At 45.6% G+C, this 25559-nt stretch overlaps 1 protein-coding gene across 7 annotated transcripts in view; it reads left to right on the top strand.

The window, feature by feature from the left end:
• The window catches only part of CACNA1B (calcium voltage-gated channel subunit alpha1 B), a 197129-nt gene that overhangs the window by 122309 nt on the left and 49261 nt on the right, over positions 1–25559 (top strand). For all 7 annotated transcript variants that reach the window (XM_072747977.1, XM_072747976.1, XM_072747973.1 and 4 more), the window contains 6 exons: positions 14569–14695; positions 17245–17374; positions 17696–17755; positions 18818–18924; positions 21563–21659; positions 23297–23457. In XM_072747977.1, coding sequence (XP_072604078.1) covers positions 14569–14695; positions 17245–17374; positions 17696–17755; positions 18818–18924; positions 21563–21659; positions 23297–23457 — 682 coding nt within the window. The remainder of the gene's footprint in view (positions 1–14568; positions 14696–17244; positions 17375–17695; positions 17756–18817; positions 18925–21562; positions 21660–23296; positions 23458–25559) is intronic.

Below are 25559 nucleotides of genomic sequence, written 5' to 3'. Positions count from 1 at the left end.
TTCCTAGTTATGAGTTGGATACTCAGTTCCTGGCATTTAAGCTCCTCTACTTTGGTAATGTATTTAAGTCCTTAACCTTTACTCTAAGAAGGGTTTTAGTTGTGTCTTACGAGTTTTGAAATGCCGTAGTTTTCATACTTCTAAACTTTTTTCCAGGTTTTGTTCTGATTTCTGATTTATTTGATCCATATTTATATTTATTTATAAGTTTTGAGTTATTTATAAGTTTTGAATTTCCACATGGCAGAAGTTTCTTTTTCTTCTTCAGAAGTTTCTTTATGTGTTGTTTTTCCCGCTTTTTTTTTTTTTTTTGCTGTTTATTTCATTATACCTTCTAATATTTCGTCAATTCTTGTATCTTGGAACATCCATTTGGCTTCCCCATCCCTTGTGCTTGAAGAACATCTTTTCTAATTTCTTTTAATGAGGTTTGATGGTGGTAAATTTGCTTGATGCCTGATCCTGCAGACAGGATAAAGGTAAATTTGTTCAATTTGCTTGAAAGATCTTTATTTTACCATTGTTAGTGGAAAATAGTTTTGTTTTATATGGAATTCTAGTTTGTTAATTATTTTCTCTCTATAGTGCGACCATTCTGCTATCTTTCTGCCTCCTGCCATCTTGTGGAGAAACCAGCCATTAGTCTAAATTGCTCTTCTGTGTGGCTCTGTCTTCTCTCCAGGCTGCTTAAAGGAAAACTTCTATTGTTTATTTATCTTTATTGAAAATTAAGACATTGAAAGTAGAGACACAAGTATAATGAACCCTCATATTTTGTCACCCACCCTTAAGCAATGATTCTCATTTTGATAATCTCCACTTTGAACCTTCTCCTTTTTTTCCCCCTAGGCTTTTTGTATATTATTTTAGGTGTAACTGTGTTTGTAAGCATCTCTAACAGTTAAGGATGTAATAGCCACAAAGCATTATTACATGTAGCAATATTGATAATAATTTTATAATATTACCTAATACCTATCCCAAATTTAAATTTTACCAGCTATTTCAAAAATAATTTTTTACAATTGATTTGTTAGAATTAGGGCCAAAGCAATGTTCATTCATCTGACGTTGCTTGATCTGTGTCTCTTTCACTCTATAACAGCTTCTCCCCTCTTATTTTATGTATACCATTTTTTTGTTGAAACTATGTCATTCCATTCTGTAGGACTCTCCACATTTTGCATTTGATTGATTGCATCATGGTATTATTTAATACATTCTATTATCCTCAGTATCTCCTGTTAACTGGAAAATAGATCAAAGGTAGATCTTCCGAACCTTGTTTTTGTTAGTGGTGGCAGTCCTGTGGTTTTTAGGATGTTCAGCAGCATCTCTGGCCTTTGCCGTCCAGATGCCAGCAGCACCATCTGATCGGGATATCTAAAACACATCTCCAGAGGTTGTAAATGTCCCTAGGGGGAAAAATTGCCCTTGTTGGTAAACTACAGATCTAGAGACTTGATTGGAATCAAACTGAAGTCTTTTGGGAAGCTTCATAGGTGTTGTACACTTCCTATTGCCTTACAGCAGGAGATACATAGTATCTAGTGACACACTGTTTTCCTTTTGGGGATGTTAAGATTGGTCAGTGGGTTTGGCCTGACTGTCCACTATAAAGTTCTCCACCAGCTTTCCCCCTAAAGGTTTTAGTAGACACAGATATTTGTTACCCACATCTGTTATTTCATTTGGTATCACACAACAGTGAGTTTATGATTCTGTCATTCTTTATGCATTTATTATGTTTACCTTTTCTGTAAGGAAGAATTTACCTCATCAACTATTTAGAATACAGTTTATATATGTATTAAGCAAGATATGTGCTTAATTCTGTCCCTTTATGTATGGGCCTTTATTTTTACTTCTATTTTTTAAAAAGATTTTATTTATTTGAGATGGGGAGGGGAAAAGAGCAGGTGAAGCAGAGTCCACACTGAGTGTGGAGCCCCCACACAGGGCTTGAATTTACAACCTGAGCTGAGATCAAGAGTCAGGTGCTTAACCAACTGAGCCACCCCAGTGCCCCTGTGTATGGATCTTTGCAATAGTGAGTTGGTGCCCAGAAATTCCAAATATGACCAATGAGAGATTTATGAGAATTATCAGTGGGTTTTTTTTTTTAAATGTGTTTGATGTGCTTTAGTTCTTGGAACTCGCTATTACTTTTGGTGCTCAAATTGTCCCATATTTGGCCAGAGGGAGCCCTCTCCAGTCAGCTCTTTTTGGCCTTCTCACAAACCTAAGTTGTCTTTGATAGCTTTCTGGTTTTCATCTATAACAGCATGTTCTAGGATTATTATGTACCTTTTCTGCCCCGGACGTGGAGTTGGCTGTCTCTCCAAAAAGACCTGGGTGCTGGAAACTGGCTGCTCCTACACATTTCCCTCCTCTTACTTCAGCTCCTCCTGGAGGACTACTGTTGACTACTAGAGTGAGAGGACAGGAGGTGGACATACAGGAGAATTTATGTCTCCCAGGTGACCAGAGCCAATGAAGGGATGGTGTAAGGAGTAGGAAAGCCCAGCCCTGTGGCTTCAGGTTGGAACAACTTTGAGATTTAACTCAGACCCCAGAGTCCCTATGGGCGCAGCCTGACCCTGCTGTTGCACAGTTTTATCTGAAACTACACTCTTCCTTGGCTGTTTTCTCTTTCCTGTTCTGTTTTCCTCACTTCCTTCCAGTTTATTCTGGGAGTAATCAGCCATTTGCACGCAGCCCGTCTCTTGGTCTGTTTCTGTAGAACCTGATCTGAGACACTGTGGCTCCTTTAATGAGAAATGGTGTTTACTTAGCAATGTGGTTGTTGCCACTGCATTTTTATTGCTTCCAGCTTTTTCAGTACCTTTTTTCTCTTTTAGATTTAAATAACTAATTATTTATTTATTTAAATTCCAGTATAATTAATGTACAGTATTGTATTAGTTCAGATATGCAATATAGTGATTCAGTGATTCTATACATTACTCAGTGCTCATCATAATGAGGGTACTCTTAATCCCTTTCACCTATTTCACCTGTCCCCAACCCCCACCTCCCCTGTAGTAACCACCAGGTTTTTCTTTATGGTGAAAAGTCTGTCTCTTTTTTCTTTTCTTGTTTGTTTAGTTTCTGCAGTTCCACAAATGGTATTTGTTTTCCTCTGACTTACTTCACTTAGTTTATACTCTCTAGATCCACCTCTGTTGTTTAAATGGCAAGATTTCATTGTTTTACGCCTGAGTAATATTCCACTGTGTGCATGAATGTGTATATATATATCACATCTTCTTTATTTATTCATCTATTGATGGACTTTGATGGATGCTTCCATAGTTTGGCTCTTATAAATAGTGCTGCAGTAAACACAGGGGTGCATGTATCTTCTAATTTTTTTTTTAAGATTTACTTTTTTTTTTAATTGAGAGAGAGAGATGGAGAGAGAGTGAGCATACATGTGGTGGTGAGGAGGGGCAGAGGGAGAGAGAGAGAATCTCAAGCAGACTCCCTGCTAGGCATGGAGCCCGATATTGGGCTGGATCTCACCACCCCAAGATCATGACGTGAGTTGAAATGAAGAGTTGGACACTTAACCATTGAGCCACCCGGGCGCCCCTGCATGTATCTTTTTGCATTCATGTTTTTGTATTCTTTGGGTAAATACCTAGTAATCCAATTGCTGGATCATGTAACAATTCTATTTTTAACTTTTTGATTAACCTCCATACTGTTTCTACAATGGCTGCATCAGTTTGCATTCTGACCAAGAGTGCACGAGTGTTCCTTTCTTCCTACATCCTGTCCAACACTTGTTGTTTGTTGTGGTTTTGATTTTATCCTTTCTGAGGTAATACCTCCTTGTGGTTCTGATTTCCATTTCTGTGATGATTAGTGATTTTGAATATCTTTTCATGCATCTGTTAGCCATCTATATATCTTCTTGGGAAAATGTTCATGTCTTCTGACAATTTTTAATTGGATTATTTGGTGGGTTTTTTTGGTGTTGAGTTGTACAGGTTTTTTTTTTTATATATATATTTTGGATACTAACCCTTTATTGTATATGTCATTAGCAAATATCTTCTCCCATTCTTTTGTTGATTGTTTCCTTCACTGTTAAGAAGCTTTTTATTGTGAGGTAGTCCCTATAGTTAAATTTTGCTTTTATTTCCCTTGCCTCAGGAAACTCATCTAGAAAAATGTTGTTATAACCAGTATCAGAGAAGTTACTCTGGTCTCTTTTCTAGAATTTTTATGGTTTCAGGCCTCACATTTAGGTCTTTAATTCATTTTGAGTGTATTTTTGTGGATGGTGTAAGACAGTGGTACAGTTTCATTTTTTTTGCATGTAGCTGCCCAGTTTTCCCAGCACCATTTGTTGAAGAGACTTCTTTCCATTGCAAATTCTTGCTTCCTCTATCATAGAGTAATAAACATAGGTTTATATTTGGGTTTTCTGTTTTGTTCTTTTAAATTATGTGTCTATTTTTGTGCGAGTATCATACTATGTTGATTACTACAGCTTTGTAGTATGTCTTGGAATCTGGGATTGTAATACCTCCGGTTTTGTTCTTTTTCAAGATTTCTTTGGCTATTCAGGGACTTTTTAAGTTCCAAACAAATTTTAGAATTATTTGTTCTAATTCTGTGAAAAGTGCTGTTGGTATTTTGATAGAGATTTAATTAAATCTGTAGATTGCTTTGGGTAATATGGAATTTTAACAGTATTTGTTCTTCCAGTCCATGAGCATGGAATATCTCTCCATTTGTTTGTGTCTTCAGTTTCTTTCATCAGTATTTTATAGTTTTCAGTGCATAGGTCTTTCTCCTCTTAAGTTTATTCCTAGATATTTTATTATTTTTGGTACAATTGTAAATGGGATTAGTTTCTTAATTTTTTTTTCTGGTAATTTTGTTATTAGTGTGTAGAAACACAACAGATTTCTGTATATTGATTTTGTACCCTGCAACTTTACTGAATTCACTTATCAGTTCTAGTAGGTTTTTGGTGGTATCTTTAGGGTTTCCTCTTTAGGGTATCATGTCAACTGCAAATAGAGAAAGTTTTATTTCTTCCTTAACAATTTGGATGCCTTTTATTTCTTTTTCTTGTCTGATTGCTGTGGCTAGAACCTGTAGTACTATGGTGAATAAAAGTGGTGAGACTGGACATCCTTGTCTTGTTCCTGATCTTAGGGGGATAGCCCTCCATTTTTTATTATTGAGGATATTAGCTGTGGGTTTTTTATACATAGCCTTTATTATGTTGAGCTATGTTCCCTCTCAAACCTGCTTTGTGAGGGTTTTTACTCATTTTTTTTTTAGAAGATTTTATGTATTTGAGAGAGAGAGAAGGAGAGAGAACACAAGCAAGGGGAGGGGCAGAAAGAGAAGGAGAAGCAGATTCCTTGCTGAGCAGGGAGCCCGACATGGGGCTGTATCCCAGGACCCTCGGACCATGACCTGAGCTGAAGGCAGACCCTTAACCGACTGAGCCACCCAGGCACCCTGTTGAGGGTTTGTTTTGTTTTGTTTTAAATCATGAATAGATGTTGTACTTTTTTTCTTTTTTATTTATTTTTTATTTTTTTTATTTTTTTATTTATTTTTTTTTAATTAATTTTTATTGGTGTTCAATTTACCAACATACAGAAAAACACCCAGTGCTCATCCCGTCAAGTGTCCACCTCAGTGCCCGTCACCCATTCCCCTCCAACACCCGCCCTCCTCCCCCTCCACCACCCCTAGTTCGTTTCCCCGAGTTAGGAGTCCTTATGTTCTGTCTCCCTTCCTGATATTTCCCAACATTTCTTCTCCCTTCCTTTATATTCCCTTTCACTATTATTCATATTCCCCAAATGAATGAGAACATACACTGTTTGTCCTTCTCCGACTGACTTATTTCACTCAGCATAATACCCTCCAGTTCCATCCACGTTGAAGCAAATGGTGGGTATTTGTCGTTTCTAATTGCTGAGTAATATTCCATTGTATACATAAACCACATCTTCTTTATCCATTCATCTTTCGATGGACACCGAGGCTCCTTCCACAGTTTGGCTATTGTGGCCATTGCTGATAGAAACATCGGGGTGCAGGTGTCCCGACGTTTCATTGCATCTGAATCTTTGGGGTAAATCCCCAACAGTGCAATTGCTGGGTCGTAGGGCAGGTCTATTTTTAACTCTTTGAGGAACCTCCACACAGTTTTCCAGAGTGGCTGCACCAGTTCACATTCCCACCAACAGTGTAAGAGGGTTCCCTTTTCTCCGCATCGTCTCCAACATTTGTTGTTTCCTGCCTTGTTAATTTTCCCCATTCTCACTGGTGTGAGGTGGTATCTCATTGTGGTTTTGATTTGTATTTCCCTGATGGCAAGTGATGCAGAGCATTTTCTCATGTGCTTGTTGGCCATGTCCATGTCTTCCTCTGTGAGATTTCTCTTCATGTCTTTTGCCCATTTCATGATTGGATTGTTTGTTTCTTTGGTGTTCTTTTTTAAAGGGAATAATATACCATGTGTCCTTTTTGCATTTGTAATCCAAATGTAAGATTATAGGATTTTTATCTTCTTTGATTTTGTATTTGTATCTCTTTTATACTAAACATTTTATCTTTAAATTTTTTAAAAATAATTTATTTATTCATTCATGAGTGACAGAGAAAGAGAGAGAGGCAGAGACACAGGCAGAGGGAGAAGCAGGCTCCATGTAGGGAGCCTGATGTGGGACTCGATCCTGGGTCTCCAGGATCATGCCCTGGGCTGAAGGTGGCGCTAAACCACTGACCCACCCGGGCTGCCCTAAAATGTTTTTAGAGCAGCTTTGGGTTCACAGTAAAATTAAGCAGAAAGTATAGATTCGGTATATACTCCCTGCCCGTGCACATGTACAACTTCCCTTGCTATCAGCATCCCCCCACCAAAGTAATACATTTGTTAGAATCAATGAACCTACACCCAAAGTTCATAGTTTATATTGGCGTTCACTTTTGGTGTTCTAACATTCTAAGGGTTTGGACAAATATATAATGACATATATCTACCTTTGTAGTATCAGAAGAGTAGTTTCACTGCCCTAAAATTCCTTTTTTTGGTCTTTGTTATTTTGCTTATTCTGTTTTTTAAATGATACTGTTTTAAAAATTTGTATTTTTAAGTTGCTTGCTCCTACTGTATAGAAATACAGGGCAGTTCTGTATGTTGACTTTCTTTCCAGCCGCTTAGAGTTGCTAAGTAAACTTTCTTGTTACCCTAAATAATTTCTTTGTAGATTATTTTATTTTCTATGTAGACACAGTTATACTGCTTATAAATAAACAATTTTTGACCAATGAACTATTTAAAGTCTGTTTTTCAATTTCCAGTTGTAAAATTTATATCTTAATCCTTTTGTTTCTGATTGTTGCCTTAATTTCTAACTTAATTGCACTGTGGTTAGAGAACATGACCTGTATGATGATTTCTTTGAGATATATTTATAATTGCTTTAGGACTCAGCACATGATCAACTTTTGTAAATTTTCCACATGTGCTTAAGAGAAATACATTTTTGAGGTGCCTGGGGTGGTGCAGTTTGTTAAGCACCAACTCTTCATTTCAGCTCCAGTTGTGATCTGGAAGATCTGAGATCGAGCCCTACATCAGGCTCTGCACTCCATGTGGAGGCTGCTTGAAATTCTCTCTCCCTCTGCCCCTCTCATTCATGCTTTTTCTCTCTCTAACAAATAAATAAATAAATCTTTAAAAAAAAGAAAAGAGGAATATGTTTTCTCTAATTTGGGGAACACTGGCCTTTTTATATATGTCTGCTAAATCAAGTTTTTAGTTGTATTGGTATTCTGTGTATTCACTAATATTTTGCCTGATTGACCCATTGATAATTGAGTGAGGTGCATTGAATCTTTCTTTTTTTTAGATTTGTCAGTTCTTGGTGTGTGTGTATATATATATATATATATATATATATAAACACGTACACTATATATATACACACAGTATATATACAAATATGAATATATAATTATATATTATATTATTAATATATAACATATACATATGAATATATAATATGTATATTTTCATTTATATGTATTTTATTTTATTTATATGTTTAAATATAGTGTAAATATATATATTAATACAGTTATTTTGAATAGTTTGAAACATGCAACTCAGTATAGAAAACAGTCTAACAGATGACCAAGTACTGTTGTATATGTTTCTAAATTGTGGCTCTGTGTATTTGAATCTCTTTTGTGGGGATTTTTGTTTTATTTCTTCATCACAAAACCTATTTCTATTAAGATCTATATTCCTTTCTGTATTGGGGGTTTTTATATGTGTGTGAACCCTTACATCTCACAAGGTCTGAGCCTCTTGTGCTGACCCTCTGTCACTCTATTAATGATTTTTTTTCTTAAAGTGTATTTTTCTGTTGTGAATATAGAGCTGAAATTTAAAAAAATTGTTTTAAAGATTTTATATATTTATTTGAGAAATAGAGACAGAGCACAAGCTGGGGAGACAGGTAGAGGGTGAAACGGACTCCCTGCTGAGCAAGGAGCCTGATGTGGGACTTGATCCTAGGATCCTGGGATCATGACCTGAGCCAAAGGGAGATGTCCAAATGACTGAGTCACTCAGGTGCCCCAGAGCTGAACTTTTAAAAAAACATTTGGCAGGTGTATCTTTTTCCATCTTTTGACTTGCGACCTTTATGTGGCCTTATATTTTAGACTCGTCTCTTGGGAACTGCATGTAACTGTGTGTTTTAAAAATGCAGCTGAATAATCTGTCAGTGAACAGCCAGGCTGACTGTGCTTGTATTTATTGTATTGGTTTACTTGGACTTGCTTCATCTATTTTACATTGTGACTTTTTTTTCCGTTTATTCCTATGCTTTTTTATTCTTTCCTTCCTTTTAGAAATATTGAATAATTGGTTGTTTATTTGCTTGTGTATCACATTTTCCCCTCTGGTAGTTTAGAAGTATGAACTCTTTTTGTTGTTGTTGTTTTACTGGTTACTCTTGTAATGACTGTTGTGTACGTGTAACAAAGTCTATAGTTATTTTTTACACTCAAGTCCCTTTAGAGCAATGCTATGACCCTAGAGCAACAGCTGCAATCAGATTTCTCCCATCTTCCTTGTTATTGTTGTCCTTTTTTGGACATTTTAGTCCTTTTTCCAATCTTACAAAGTAGATATTTTTATTGTTTTGACTTTATTATAGAGATCATGTTTATTTAGATTTATCAGTTTCTTGGCTTTCCTTTTTATATTGCAACTCATATCTTTATATCATTTCTTTCTTTTTAAATTAAAGTATAATTAACATACAGTGTTATTATCTTCAGGTGTACAATATAGTAATTCAGCAATTTTTTAAAAATGTTTTTATTTGAAAGGAGAGAGAGAGAAAGAGTGTGTGTGTGTGTGTGTGTGTATGAGTGGGGGAGGAAGAGGCAGAGGGAGAGGGGGAAGCAGACTCTCCACTGATCAGGAAGCCCATGCAGAACTTGATCCCAGGACCCTGAGATCGTGACCTGAGCCAAAGGCAGATGCTTCGCCCATGAGCCACCCAGGTGCACCTGATTCAGCAGTTCTCTACATCACTCAGTGCTCATCAAGATAAGTGGACTCTGATCCCCTTCATCTGTTTCACCCATTTCCCCACCTATCTCCCCTTTGGCAACCACCAGTTTTTTCTCTGTGTAGAAGTATCTGGTTTTTTTGTTTGTTTGTTTCTCTTTTCTTTGTTTGAATGTTTTTTTTCTTAAATTCCACATATGAATGAGATCATATGGTATTTGTCTTTCTTGGACTTATTTATTTCACTTAACATAATACTCTATAGCTCCATCCATATGGTTGGAAATGGCAAGATTTCATTCTTTTTAATGCTGAGTAATATTCCAGCATATGTGTGTGTGTATACACTACATCTTCTTTATCCATTCAACTGTCACTGCACACTTGGGTTGCTGCCATTTCTGGCTATTGTAAATAACGCTGCAATAAACATAGTGGTGCATGTATCTTTATTATTATTGTTTTCCTATTCTTTAGGTAAAGACCCAGTAGTGGAATCACTGGGTCATGTGGTAATTCTATGTTTAATTTTTTGAGGACCCGTCATACTGTTTTCCAGAGTTTGTATTCCCACCAACAGTGCACGAGGGTTCCTTTCTCTCCACATCCTCCCTGACATTTATTATTTCTTGTGTTTTTATGAATATAATTTTCTATCTTAACTACAGACATTCCTGCTACAACATGATATATGCATTCCTGAAAACACCAGGCACTGAAAATAATAGGCCTTATAGGAAAGATGGGGTGAAGGGCAATGATTCAAGATCTCTGCAACTTTCTACCTAGGACACTGGCACAAGCAGGAATAACCCTGATAAAATTTAGGAATAGCAAAGTTAAATCTGTTGACATTGACACCCAGCATCAAGCCTTCAACTGTGCTCTATTCTTTGACATGAGCTTCCTTGAGGGGATTTGCTTCTAATGGAGACTGGCCTCATCTTGCACATGTGCAACAGTGAGGGGAGTGTAATTAAGTCGGGTGGATGGAGTGACTCAGTTCCCCACTGCACTTCACTCTGGGATTTTGCCTTTCATTTCCAGGTACTTTGTTACTCTCAAACTCCAGTCTTTTTCTCTTTCTCCCTGTAAGAGTGCTGCTTTCTACTGGGTTCTGTTTCCTTGCCTACAAATAGGTACATGGCCTTAGGGAAGAAGCTGGGGGGGAACATGGGCTCACTCTCTGTGCTTCCCTTTTCCCGAGGACTGTAGCTTCTTGGCTTCTGTCCAAGGTGATTAGTTCCCAGTGCCTTTAAACAGTTATATTACGTATTCTGTTCAGTTTTTATAGTGTTTTCAGTGGATGAATCCATTTTAAGTTTATCTGTCACACAGGTAATGGAAATGCTGGGTCAATTTTTTTAAATTAATTAATTAATTAAATTTATTTTTTATTTTTTTTATTGGTGTTCAATTTACCGACATACAGATTAACACCCAGTGCTCATCCCGTCAAGTGCCCCCCTCAGTGCCCGTCACCCATTCTCCCCCACCCCCCGCCCTCCTCCCCTTCCACCACCCCTAGTTCGTTTCTCAGAGTTAGGAGTCTTTATGTTCTGTCTCCCTTTCTGATATTTCCCACACATTTCTTCTCCCTTCCTTTATATTCCCTTTCACTATTATTTATATTCCCCAAATGAATGAGAACATACACTGTCCTTCTCCGATTGACTTACTTCACTCAGCATCATACCCTCCAGTTCCATCCACGTTGAAGCAAATGGTGGGTATTTGTCGTTTCTAATGGCTGAGGAATATTCCATTGTATACATAAACCACATCATCTTTATCCATTCATCTTTCGATGGATACCGAGGCTCCTTCCACAGTTTGGCTATTGTGGACATGCTGCTATAAACATTGGGGTGCAGGTGTCCCGGCGTTTCATTGCATCTGTATCTTTGAGGTAAATCCCCAACAGTGCAATTGCTGGGTCGTAGGGCAGGTCTATTTTTAACTCTTTGAGGAACCTCCACACAGTTTTCCAGAGTGGCTGCACCAGTTCACATTCCCACCAACAGTGTATGAGGGTTCTCTTTTCTCCACATCCTCTCCAACATTTGTGGTTTCCATTGTGGTTTCCTTGTTAATCAATTACCCAGTCCCGACCTGGGGAGGTAGTGACGAAAATAACAATACAGGACTCTTTTGAGGCCCTGTAATTGGAATGGGTCAATTTTATAGACTTTTACTGTTTGTTCATTTCTTTAAGATTTATTTTTTATTTACTTACACATTTATATTTAGCTACTTTATATTCTTCATCTAAAATTTTTTTTTTCAAAATTTGTATCTGAAGTTTATGAAGGGTAAAGCCTATTACTTACTTCTGCTGTCTTTTATTCATGGTGACCTTACTTCCATGTCTGGTGACATTTTTTATTTTGAGTTTATATATTACTGACCCTAATCCACCATTTCTTGGCTGGGATTCTGTGAGATAATGAAGCTCTATAGAAAATGAATTGATTGATGACTTTTTCAATTCTCCCAAGGGTGGTATATAGCTAATGCCATTCTGAATGTATAGGAAGGAAACTTTCTATAGCATGGATGTCGGTAGGGCTTAAATTTTCTTCTCATGGGGATGGGTTGCTCAGTCTGTGGTGCCATATGAGGGATGCTTTTGTCACTACATTTGCTTTCCCAGGAGCCCAGGGCACCAGCAGTCTGGGCTCACCTTAGCCCTCTTTGAGAAGGATGGCTCCGTATGAACTCTCATGTGGCTCCCTACCTTGTAGTGAGTCCTTGGCTCAGGGCTCTTACCCCATCCTTGGTAGGTCACGTTCCCCAGGTAACGTCTCAGGTCTTAATCTAGAACACAGAGGTGACGGCACCAGCGGTGAGTGCTGTTATGAGGTGTAAAGCATTTGGACCACGTCCAGCATGTGGTTGTTTCTCATCAATGTTCTCTTCATCTTCACTCTGCCCAATTTGCTGGATCCTCTTTCATGATTTAACTTTTATTACTGTCAAGTTGTTAGTTGTTGTTTTGGTAACCTGCTTCTAATAATGAGTTTACTTAGTCTGCTGCATTTCCATTTTGATCCTCTCCTGGTTTTCTTGGTTTGCTTTGACTTAATTGATGCTTTTGTTGTTACTGTAAATCGTTTTCAGGAAGAGTATTTCTATCCAGTGTCTGGCATCTTTGTTCCATGTCTTTTGAGCAGCAGAATTCTTTATTGAGTCCATATTGGTCCTGCCTTATTGTTATTGGGAGGAGTCTGAAAAGCTGTGGTTTTATTTTTTTTAAGATTTTTATTTATTTATTCATGAGACACACACAGAGGCAGAGACACAGGCAGAGGGAGAAGCAGGCCCTGCGGGGAGCCTGATGTGGGACTTGATCTCAGGAACCCAGGATCACACCCTGAGCCAAAGGCAAATACTCAACTGCTGAGCCACCCAGGTATCCCTGCTCTGGTTTTAAAATAATAAACATTTCTTATTTTAAAAGTAATGCATGCTCATCATGGAAAAAAATTTTAAATGTTAAAAGTACAGTGAAGAGAATTAATATGACTTTCAGCCACTGAGAGGTCACCACAATTATTATTTTGGTATTATTTCTCTTCCCATATATATTATAGTTTTGGAGTTGAGCTCATTTGGGATATACAAGTATGCAGTCTTTTTTTTTTTTTTTAACTTACAATACCATAAGTTTCTTTTGTCGTTAAAACTGTAGGTGTTTTTAATTCTGTGGTATGTGAATCATGTGAGTATTGTGTACATAGTCTTTCCTATGAGTGTACATTTTGTACTTTTTTGTCATTGTGGAATACCTTGAGACAAATTCTTCTGTGAATACAGATTATTGTGGGCATGCTTGATTTCCCAGGGAGCTAATGTCTTACAGAATAAATCAATAAACAGAATTTTTAGGGCTTTATTGCGAGATCTCTTTCTGAGAAGATTCTATCATTACGCATCCGCAGGGATTTGGTGACGACAACCACTGGCGCCATGAGCTCCTCCATGTGCAGCCAGGGCTTTTCTCTGGCCCAGCCATCCTCTATGGGACTTGCAGCCATCCAGGCTCTGGGGATAACCACCCGCATTGCAGCTGCCCTTTGACATCTTCTGAGATGTTATGTTATGAGAAACTTTTATGTTTCTCGTAAGACATAGGCATTGGCTCCAAGGCACTGCCCTACCTTCCTGGGCAGCCCTGAGGTCTCAGGAACCATTACCCACAACAATGGAAACACACTTTAGGATAGTAGAAAATTAAAGTCACTGTGAGGAAAACACTACGTGCAAACTCTAGAATCCACTTAACAAGAACAAGGTCATGGACATTGCAACCCTGGGTAGTTTTATTAGTGGGAAAGCAAAGGATGGAAATGAGGGATGGGGGTGGGTTGGGGAGTGAGCAGTGAGGAGCCCAATAGGAGCCTATAGCTAATGTGGACTGGGCAAAGGTGCTCCCTGGCTCCCTGTCCCGGCTTTGCAGACCTTTGCCAGGGTCCTGAAGGAGAGACTCCTAGGTGGTGTCTGCCCCGACTGCCAAGTTCAGAAGAGTGTCTGTGCTCCAGGGCTGGCCCCTGCTCCTCCCTCTCCTGCTGACCCAAGGTCCCTGCAGAGGTAGTGGGGCACTGTCATCAGGCAGCCACACTGTGCCTTGTTCCAAGGAGGCACCAAGCCCTGAACTAGTGAGCTGAGCCTGCTAGCCCTGATGTCTGGGGCCAAGGGGGACTTTGGTGTTCGTAGCACACCCAGACCAACAGCAAAAGACACAGTGTAGTTCTCACCTGACTCTGGTGCAGTGAGAGGTGCAGAAGGGCCTCCAGTGCTGGCTCAGGTAGGATCTGACCACAACTGGAGGGAGGCTTATGTGAAGCTGTGTTCTCAGCCACACGCACCTCCTTGGCTGGGTCCCTGGAGGCCTATGGGGTTAGTGCTGGGACTGCATCTGTTGCCCGGGTAAGACCTGTGTGGTGCGGGCTTCATGGGCACCACATCTCTAACTTGGTGGCCCTTTGTCCTTGTAGGTGGTAACGTGGACCTGGAAAGTCAAGCCGAGGGGAAGAAGGAGGTGGAAGCTGATGATGTGATGAGGAGCGGGCCCCGACCCATCGTCCCATACAGCTCTATGTTCTGTTTAAGCCCCACCAACCTGTGAGTCTCCTTTACCTGCCATGTGCCTGTCCCATGTCTGTGGCCACAGTCCATTGGCATGGTAGCAATATGTGCTACATGTGACCTAGCAGCCCCCAATTCCTGGCACTTTACATGTACTAGTGTCCTGGTCATTACAGCAACCCACAGGCACATATGGTTGTTACTCATCCTCCAGATGAACACACAAAGCCACAGGGATGGCACCTGGCCTGTCCACAGACACACAGCCAGTCAGCCCTGGTATTAGAGCTAGGGTTTGAACCCAGATGGTCAGTCCCAGTGTAGCCTGCCTGCAGTGATTGCTCGTCACAATCACCCACAGTGATTATGCCCATTGTGTGCCCGCTGTGCATGCATTGTGTGCGCCCCATTAGCTCACGTGTGTGCTCGTTACTCTCCCCACTGCTTGTCACGACGTCACCAGCATTTCTCATCCACTCATCGGTCCGACTACTAAGTCAGGTCAACCAGTACTGACATACTGATGGCATTTTAGGTCCTGGGAATACAGGGCAATGCCCAGAACAAGGACGAACAAGGACCCTTGTCACTGATAAGCCTCTGTGTGCAGGTGGGAGGGACAGTCAGCAAACCAGACAAATCCATAAACATTGGATGTCACGTGGTGGTATGTCTTAGGAAGTGCAATGCTGCCGGGGGTGCTGATGTCAGGGCAGGAAGGTCAGCTTGGACCTCAGTGGGAGGTGAGGTTGCTGAGGAAGGGCAGGGAGACCATCCTCGGTAGAGGCAACAGATAGAGCAAAGGTGGAAGGCACGTGAAGCCAGCATGGTAGAGCAGGGGCCACAGGGAGCCAGCTGCACCCCCAGTGCCCAGCCCTCCAGTGTGCAGTCTTCACCCAGCCTCCACTATCCACCCTCCGTTGCTCTCTTCATGCTCTCGCCCAGTGCACATTTCCTGGGAGCGTGTGGTCTCTGCTAGGGAGAGCGGCCCCTGCCTGTGAGCGCTGACCTGTGGTGGAAGAGGGGGCAGGTTGCCCATCAGTCACATGCAGTCCCAGCAGATGAGGTAGGGAGGTTCTGTGTCTGGATGCAGGCGGGGAAGGTCAAGCAGCCTTCCTGGAGGAAGTGAGGGATCTCAGCCAAATCCTGAAGGGTGAATGAGTGCAAAGGTGAAGAGAGAGGAGCAAGCATTCTTTGTGGTGAGGAGAGAAATCACAATGGTCCAGAAGCGAGGGCGTCGGGCGCAGAACAGCTGAAGAGACAACCAAGTGGAAAAACACAGAGGCCAGTGGGCTGCTGTGAGCCCGACAGACAGGCCACAGTCTATGTGCGAAGTGCTGTGAAGAGCAGAGAGGCCGTAGGCAGCTGGGGGTCAGCAGGACCCCAGCACTTGGGCAGAATCCTTGGACAGGGCTCAGTAGGCAGTTAAGGTTTTCAAGAAGAAATAGTGGAGATCTGATGATAGTGATCACATGGGGAAGTTTGGGAGTTAAATGCTTGGTAAGACATTTTGGAGAGAATCTGCGGAACTTGACAAGTTAGATGTAGAAGGGGAAGGAATGACACTCAGAGTTTCTGCGTGAGGGCCGGGACCAGAGCAGAGGCAGCTGGTGGAGGTCTTATGTCCACGGGTCTCAGGGGCATGCGCTTGGGTTGGAGCTGAGCATGAATAGTCATTCCAGAGATGGAGAAGGAAAGAGGCAGAGATGGCGCATCCTGAGGTGGGAGCAAAGGTGTGTCCATGGAGAAAGACCAGGGGAGGTCACCAGGGGGCCTGGGAAGGGTGGCGCTGGTTGGCATGAAGACCAGAAGGTGGCAGTGGTCATGGTGAAGAGAACTGAGGAGTCCCTTCAAGGCAGAGAGGGAAGTGGGTGCATGTGGCTGAGAGGTGGGAGGCTCCTTCAGACCCCAGGCCTGAAGCATAGGGCAGGAGTGGTGAGGGGAGGGGCAGGCCTCACCGCAGCTCTGGTTCTGTGGCTGCTCTTCCTGGTCACCTGGGAGCAGCCTCACTGCCCCCAAGGGGTCTTCCCGGATCTCCTAGTCACTGTCTGCTGCCACCTTGTGGTGTTTGTCAGCAATTGAGAGAGTCCTGTTGGCTTATGTCTACACTGCTCAGCGCTGGGCCATGTCCGGCCTGTGCCTGGGCGGAGCAGGGTAGTGGTTAGCACTACGGACCGGTGCTGCAGGATGGCAGATGCTGTGAGTGTGCACACACGGCCCTGGGGGCTCAGAAGAGTGGGGGCGGCACGGACCTCTCTGGAGGGGCCAGTGCCACCTACAGCAAGGCTGTCAACACCACGGGGCAGGCTGTCTGTACACAGGAGGTAGACGCGGCCCGGCAAGCCCTAGTTGGCTGCCCCTTGCTGTGGGTTTCTGCAGCCTTCCCACCTCTCTTTCTGGGACACCCTCTCAAGAACCTGAGTCACCGTCAGTCGCCTGACCGCTGTCCCCCAACCACAGGGACATGTAGTCGAACTCGGTTCTGCCACGGCACTTTCCCCAGGGTGAGGCTGAGCATGTGCTCCAGTGCGGGGACTAGCCCCGCCCACCTGTGGGCCTCAGGCCACCCATGCTTTGCCCTCCAGGCTCCGCCGCTTCTGTCATTACATCGTGACCATGCGGTACTTCGAGATGGTCATTCTTGTGGTCATCGCCCTGAGCAGCATTGCCCTGGCTGCCGAGGACCCAGTGCGGACAGACTCGCCTAGGAACAATGTGAGCACAGCACTGGGCTGGTTGGGCCTGGGAGGTGCTGGGGGCCCGTCAGCTCCCTCGGGGGTGTGGGGAGCAGGTCCGGGGCGCCTCCTGGCCAGCCCTGAGGCACAGACGGAAGAGGAAGCGTATGCCCGGGCCGGAGTCACTGCCAGAGCAGGCCTGACGCACAGGCACACTCGCCTTCCCAGACAGCTGCCCCCACAGAACTCTGGGCAAGGCAAGGTCTGTTGAGAGGCCTGGAGGAAAAATGTGGTACTGCTGGGATTGTCCTGGCTCCAGCTGTCGGCCCAGCCTTGATAGTCCCCTTCCTCCTGGTTCTAGGCCCTGAAGTATATGGACTACATTTTCACGGGCGTCTTCACCTTTGAGATGGTGATAAAGGTGAGATATGTGGTTGCCCTGGTGGCCCCGTGCCTTGCTCATCTTCCCTCGTGACTGACATGGGCCGGGGCCTGTGAGCTCCGATGATGGCCTGTGGTGGGTGTGTTCAGAGAGAGAAGGCATGCACACGTGTGTGCGGCTGTGTGCTGCAGAGGACAGGCCAGCACGCCAGAGAGTCCGCGCAGCAGCTTGGGGAGAGCTCACCAGTGCCCTTCGTATCCCCATTGCACCACGAACCAAGGGTTGTGTGGGCCCAGCTCAACCTCAGGATTACACCGTGACAGCACACCAGGAAGAGGGGGCACTCGGGGACAGAGCGGTGGCCTCAACACCCAAACATCGTGGCGAGTGGGTGCTGAAGACTCGTTTCAAAGAGCTCTGGTGTTTCGTGTTTGGATAAGGACTGACCATTTCGGTCTCTAAGTGCTGACGGGCATTGCGCCTTCACCGGCATCTGACGTGTGGCTGCGTGTGTGCACAGCCTAATGTGCATACGTGTGCCATCTTTGCACAGCTGCGTAGGGTGCACCCATGACTTGGTGTCCTTCCTCCTGTGTGTGCATCTGTGTATCACCTCTGCGTTTTTACTTCCTCTTAAAAACTCAAGAGGGGAAGCCTTCTTTTTGGGGGGGGGGTGTCATCCCATTTTATAGACGTGGAAGCTGAGGCTTAGAGATGTTAAGGAGCTTGCCAGAAATCACAGCTCTGGGGGTGGCAGAGCCAGGTCCTTAGGAGCCTCACAGCTCTTCCTCCTCCTGCAGAGAGCTGACCCTCAAAGGGCCTGGGCAGGGCATGGGCTCCCTGCGGTGCTGTGTGCCTGCAACCCAGCAGGGGAGGAGGGGTCTCATTCAGGCTCAGAGGGCTTGGGAGCCCAGGAAAGATCTCAGCCAGTCATGCCCATGTGGGGATATTTGGATTAATGGCACTGCGGTTCAGAGGCCCACGGAGACCCTCAGGGGGTGTGATCTGGGTAGCATCCTTCCCCCGGCCTTGTGAGTCTGGGCCCGGCCCTGCTTTTCTTTGTGAAATATTCAGCACCTAATGTGTGTTTCTCCCCTGAAGATGATTGATTTGGGTCTGCTGCTGCATCCTGGGGCCTACTTCCGGGACCTGTGGAATATTCTGGACTTCATCGTGGTCAGTGGGGCCCTGGTGGCGTTTGCCTTCTCGTAAGTGTCATGTCTTCTCTGGGCCTGGCTGGGCTGCAGTCTCCAGAGCTGTGGTGGATGTGGGGTCATGGAAGGCTGTCTGTACTCCCTCCTGTCTACTTGGCATGGGCTGTGTGAGGTTGAAAGCATCTCAGGGTCCACACGTCCCTGCCATAGGTCGTGGTTCTGACGTTGGGTGGGCAGGCCTCAGGTTTGTTTGGTGCCTGCCTGTTGGATCTTTCAAAACAACTTACTTGCCCTGACCTCAGCTGCACCACTGGGTAGGGCAGAGCTGGGGGTGCTGGTGGGTGTTTTCCCCTATTGGAGTGTTAGACCCCCTCGTGGGTGATGCTCAGCTCCCTCGTGGCTGGGCCTAGGTCAACTCCCTCAGACCCTGCATGGTGGTGGGCACGGGACAGGTGTGGGGGGCACGGGTGGAGCTATGGAGGAGAACCAGAGATCAGGATGGTCCGAGGGATGGTGTTTGCATCCTCTCTGAGCACTCGAGGCCTCCTCACTGACTCTCTTCTCTTTGTCTCTTTGTTGCTGGACTCTCGGTAGGAGCTTCATGGGGTAATGCCTTCCCTTTGCCCCTTACACTGCCCCACATCATAGCACAGCCTGGCTCCTTCTGGGCCAGTTCACCACCATGCCTCACCCTTGCTCATCCTCCTCCACTGCCAGGGTGCATGCTGCCAGGAGCCATGTCCCCAGGCCATGTGTTCCTGCCTCACCTCTGGGGGCTGGGTTGGGGGCTGGGGCTGGGGCAAGGCCAGCCCTCGGGGATGGGGTGCCTGTGAGCAGGACACCCCAAGTGAGTGCTGGAGGCTGGGAATATGGGTCTTGAGGGCAGTGAGGGCTCTGGGTAGGAGCCGCTGTAACCACGAATGCCAGGATGTTTGTCATCCTGAAGTACCTTCCCACTCTCTTCTCTGGCAACGGGCTTCCTCCTTTCTTCTCTCTCTTCTCCACAACTGCCTTCCTACAACGCCCAGCATTTTCCCTAGGGGGCTTACCTGGCTTTCTTTGTATATAAAGTGTCAGCGAGGAGCTTGGGAGTAAGACAAGGGAAGAGGGTACAATCCAGCCAGTTGGCCTCAGAACCAGAGAAAGCTCTGAGCTGGCAAGCAAGAAATATGGCCTCTAGACACAGAACACAAACCACCTTGAGGCCTGCCCTGCAGAGGGCCCTCCCCTAGGAAACCAAGGCGGCATCCCTCCCTTCTGCATCCCTCAGGTGTTTCAACAGGGCTGCCAAAGGAACCTGGCTTGGGGGTGGGGGGTCAGAAAGGCTGGAGTGATGGAAACACCTGACATAGTGGTCTGGAGGCTGCATGTTTCAGAGGGAGTTTGATCTGGTTCTGGAATGTAGTCCCTGGCTGGGGCTCCCCAGCTCTCCTTAACCCACAGATCTTACCCGGGCCTCATAGTTCACTTTCCCTAGAGCTTAGCGGGAGCCCATAGAAGACCACTGGAGGCCCTGCCCTCTTTCCCCACTTGCAGGCTCCTTCGGAGCTTGGAGAGAAGTGACCTCTGACCAGGACAGAACAGGACCCCCAATCCTGAATCCTCAGCCACTGCTGAGGGTGAAGTGTGGCCTCTGGAGGCAGTCTAGGAAGGCCATTCAGGAGATCCCCACCCCCTCCCGTATCTGGCTTCGGTGAGAAGGCCAGCCCCCTGAGTCTGACCAGCACTGGGCCCCTGCAGCCTCAGTGAGCTACCCAGTCTGCTCGGCTTCCTGAGATGCTCCAGTCTGGCTCCAGATCTTGCATCTGGGGCCTGCGATGTTCTTTTCTGGACTCCCTGTCTTATTCCTCCAGCGTGGATTTTCTTGTCTGCTACTCTCTTCTCTCCCTGTGGGCTCTTGCCCCTCCTCCTCCCTTTCTGTTTCTTTCTCTTTCCTGTGATCTTTCTTTCTTTCTTCCTTTGTCTGCTCCTTGCATTGCATTGTCCCTTATAGCACCTGTGTAGTCATCTAACTTTTTCTCTTTCTTACTCTGTTTCTCTCCTTCCCTTCCTGCATGCCCATCATCCCTCTCCTTCTCTCCCTCCCAATCAGTGTTACATTGTCTGGAGGAGTGTTGAAGCAGCTGGGCGAAGACAGGCAGGAAGATCCAGACATGTTCCCCTTGCCTCCCTCTACCAGGACTGAAAAGCAAGAGAAACCAGCTCTTCCAGAGACTCTTGTACTAATGGCTTTGTTGGCTTAGTGTGCCGACTGAGTTGGTGTGCTGGCTCTGAACTGGGTCTGCCATCCTGGGGCCAGCCCCCTTCTCTCCTCTTTGCTCCCAGTGTTGGTCTCAACATGGTGGCCAGATGAAGCTGCTTTGGGCTGGTGTTAGGGGAGCGCTGGCATAGGAATGGCTGCTGTGGTCTGGAAGATTGGGATCTTCCCACTGGAAGCCCAGCTTTCCTTGTGTACCTGGTGCTGCTGACCGGGCCCTGGCCCTTGTCTGCTCAGATGAGGCTGTGGCCGTGCAGTTCACAGGAGGAGATGTGGTACTTGCAGGGCAGAGGCTTCCCTGTTCCTAGGTCTCCTGCCCTGGGGCCTAAGACAGAATGCACAGGGGAGTGCAACCCAGGTGGCTTCGTGGGAACTGGGAGTGGGTGTGCGTCCTGCTCGTCCTGCTCGTCTGCATGTGTGGCTTCTCCCTTCTAGAGGATCCAAAGGGAAAGACATCAGCACCATCAAGTCCCTGAGAGTCTTGCGTGTCCTGCGGCCCCTCAAGACTATAAAACGGCTGCCTAAGCTCAAGGTGAGAGCCTGGGTTTGGGGCTTGAGGAGTGTGCAGGGTTGTGTGTGTCCATGTGAGTGTAGGCATGCACATATGTGTATGTGTGTGTGCCTGTGCAGATGGGTACACAGGGGTGAGTGCACGTCTGTGTTGTGTGTATAAGGTTGCACTGCATGTGAGTGCACACATGTGTGTGCTGTGTGTATGCGTGCACATGTGTGCATATAACCAACCCTGTCTGGCTGCAGCTTCCCACATGGGATGGGATGGGCAGAGCTGAGAGAGGACCCACACTGGTTTCCTCGGATCACGCAATGTGTGAGTGGATCCGTCCCTCAGCTCTGTGAGGCCTTCAAAGGAGAGTGTCCTCTCCACAGTGCTCTGTAAGGCGCTGCTTCCTAGACCCCACTGCACTAAGGGCGGGGTGCAGGGAAGGACGGGCTGCCAAGGAGCTCCTGTGGGTCAGTCGGTTAAACATCCGACTCTTGTTTTTGGTTCATGGTTGTGAGATGAAGCCTCATGTCAGGCTCCCTGCTCAATAGGAAGTCGGTTTATAATTCCCCCTCCCTCCACCCTTCCCGCCAGGTGCTTGTGCTTGTATGCACGTTCTCTCTCTCTCAAAATAAAAAAGAAAAGAATAAAAGAAGAGGCTGCTGAGAGAGGCGGAGGGTCCTGAGGGAGATGCAAGGCGGGCAGGGGCCCCTGAGAAAAGGTTCTTGGGCTGGGCCTTGAGGATTAGTGTGGCTGGGGTAACATTTCTGGATAAAGGAAAAAGTGTGAACCCAAGCCCTTGGAGTTGTGCTAAAATATGATAATTACTTAGCATGTTCCTCACAGTGAGGGATGCTTTGGATCCTTAAACTCATTTAATCCCACAAAACCGTGCAGTGAAGTGTTGTGAACAGCATGCAGTTGTAAGCCTTGCAGACATGAAGTGGACTGGGGACTACAGAGGCAGGTGGCCTGTGAATGGATGGGCTGGTGGGTGGCTTAAAGGCAGCTGGAGGCCCTGGTGTCAGCTGGGGACTTGGACCTGGGCTGGCAGGTCAGGGGTGTCATGGACATTTGGCAAGTGGGCAGTGGCTGCATCTGTTGACGCAGCTGCTGGCGTCTGAGTGTGCCAGGCAGTGTGCCAGGAGATGAGTGTGGGTCTGCTTATTTGCACAGCCAGAGCAGGATAGGGTATCTCCTCCAGGGTCAGGATCAGCAGGACAGGGTCAGTCAGGGGGTCCAGGGAACACCAAGCTTCCAGGTAGGGAAGATTCTAAGGAAAAGCCCAGGTGGTGGTGGTAACAGACACAGTTACCTCGGAACCACACCAAAATGTGCCACAAGTCCCTGTGTTGGAACCACCTTTCTGCCCCACTGATGCGCAGGGGCAAAGTGTGACCCATGGGCAGGCTGGATGCAGGAGCAGGGGGCTGGCATACCCCCATCCCCACTTCTTTCCTCCTCACGCAGGCTGACCTGGGTTCCAGGCCTATCACACCAGGTTCCCATCAGTGTGCAGCCCGTCTGCCCACGCCACCCCTTCTCGCACTGCCTGCCCACTCTTCAAGTCCTGGGAGAGGCAGTGCAGGCAGCTTCCTGTGTTAAGGCAGCGAGTCCCTGCGTGGTTGTGGGCCTGGGGTTCTGAGCTGGGCCCTCCTGCCTTCCAGGCCGTGTTTGACTGTGTGGTGAACTCCCTGAAGAACGTCCTCAACATCCTGGTCGTCTACATGCTCTTCATGTTCATTTTTGCTGTCATTGCGGTGCAGCTCTTCAAAGGGAAGTTTTTCTACTGCACGGATGAGTCCAAGGGGCTGGAGAGGGACTGCCGGTAAGCTGAGGCAGGGCCCGGCTCAGGGAGGGGCCAGCATGGGGTGCCCCAGCGAGCTGGGGGTGTGCCTCTGCCTCCAAGGCCACACCAAGGACTTCTGGCTCACTTTCCTCAGCAGAAGCAGGGACCAGCCACTCCCACAGGACATGCTTTTCCTGCCCATAGACACTGGGGAACACACAGGGGCCATGGGTATTGCTGGAGGGCTCTGGCCAGGCTAGGATCAAGGGGCGGCCCTGGGGCTGGAGCCACTGTCACCATCACTAGGAGGCCTCAGGCCCTTCTGGACCTGGCCCAACCCCCGAGGAAATAGGAGAGGGGCCCTCGGTGGGGGGAGCAAGGGGAAATGGAGGTAGGTTGGCATGGCTGCTGAGTGAGGTAGCACATAGCTCCTTCTCTACCCACAGGCAACGATTCCAGTTGCCCCCGTGCATGTAATGTTCTCCTGTGTGAGTTGGTATATCACCACGTGACTGGGCATGGGGAGTATGTCACCATGTGGCTGATGGGCATGGGGGATGTTCCCAGGCTGAGGCTCCCATGAGCAGTGCTGCTGTGACTCTTCCCGTACACGTCTCCGGGGAGCACATGCATGCAGTTCCAGGAGGTGTGCAGACCAGACCTCGCAGTGGGATGGCAGGGTTGTGCACTGTGCTTATGCTCAGCTTCTGCAGCTGCTGCCACATATGTGTGTAAGATTACACTCCTGCCACACAGATGAGAGCTCACGGGAAGACGAGTGTTTTCTGTCTTTGGCTCTTTGGACTTGCTGACGAGCTGGTGGCATTTCTCTGCAGTTTGATTTGTGCTTGTGTGATGACCAGTGAGCTTGGGAGCCTCCCCAGGTGATCCACCACTCGGGTGTCCCTGGGAGGGGTCTGTGCGAGTCATTGTCTGTTTTCCTTTCTGACTGATTTGTAGGAATTTTGTAAAGTCCTGGATAGTCATCCTTTGTCAGGTCTACAGGTTATGGTTGTCTTCTCCTCCTTTGTGGGATGCTTTCAACTTTTTAAAACAGGTCTTTTAAAAAATGAAGTCTTGATTGTAGGACAATCCAATTTATTTCTCTTATGTTTACTACTCTTCATGTCCTGTTCAGAAAATCTGTCTGAAGGTCAGGGAGAAGTCCGTTTACATTTTCCTCTAAAAGTTTTATTTTTGCCTTTCACAGTTAGATCTGGGATCTATCTGGAGTTGATTTTTGTATGTTAGGTGAGGTGTGGATAAAGACAAATTTTCTGTAGAAGGATATCCAGTTGATTCAGCACAACTTATTTGAAAAGACCATCCTTTCCCCATTTAGTGGTATCCTTTTTTTTAAAAGATATAATTCATGATTCATCCATTGAAAGTATGCAGTTCAGTGATTTTTTTTAGTATATTCACAGATATGTGCAACCATTACTACAGTCAAGTTTAGAACATTTTCTTAAGTTAAAAAACACAAAAAACTCCCACATCCTTTATTACTAGCTTCCCATCTCCAGCCTTAAGTAGCCGTGAATCTTTTTTTTTTTTCTTTATAGATTTCCCTGTTCTGGATGTTTCACATAAAGGAAATCATACCTATGTGGTCTTCTGTGTCTAACTTCTTTAATTTTACCATCATGTTTTTTATGTCACCTGTGCTGTAGGGTGTGTCAGAACATCATTCCTTTTTATGGTTTAATTTTATTCTGTGTTGTAGAGATGGCACGTTTTATTTGTTCATTCATCTGTTGATGGACATCTGAGTTGTTTCCATCTTTTGGCTGTTATGATTGACGCTGCTGTGAACATGTGTGTGAAGTGTTTGTGTGGATAGATGTTTTCATTTCTCTGGAGTATATACCTAGCCCTGGGACCAATGGGTCACATGGTAATTCTGTTTACCAGTCTCAGGGACTGCCAGACTTTTCCAACGTGGCTGACCCATTTTATATTCCCACCAGCAGTGTGGGAGAGTTCTGAGTTCTCCACATCCTTCCCAATACTTGTTATTTTCCTTTCTAAAAATTAATTAAAGGGACACCTGGGTGGCTCAGATGTTTGGCGCCTGCCTTCAGCCCAGGGTGTGATCCTGAAGTCCCAGGATCAAGTCCCACATTGGGCTCCCTGCTTGG

This window comes from Vulpes vulpes, chromosome 2 (assembly GCF_048418805.1).
Source record: "Vulpes vulpes isolate BD-2025 chromosome 2, VulVul3, whole genome shotgun sequence".
NCBI lineage: Eukaryota > Metazoa > Chordata > Mammalia > Carnivora > Canidae > Vulpes > Vulpes vulpes.
The sequence above is the reverse complement of the archived record's forward strand: the minus strand, read 5'-3'. Positions and strand labels throughout refer to the sequence as shown.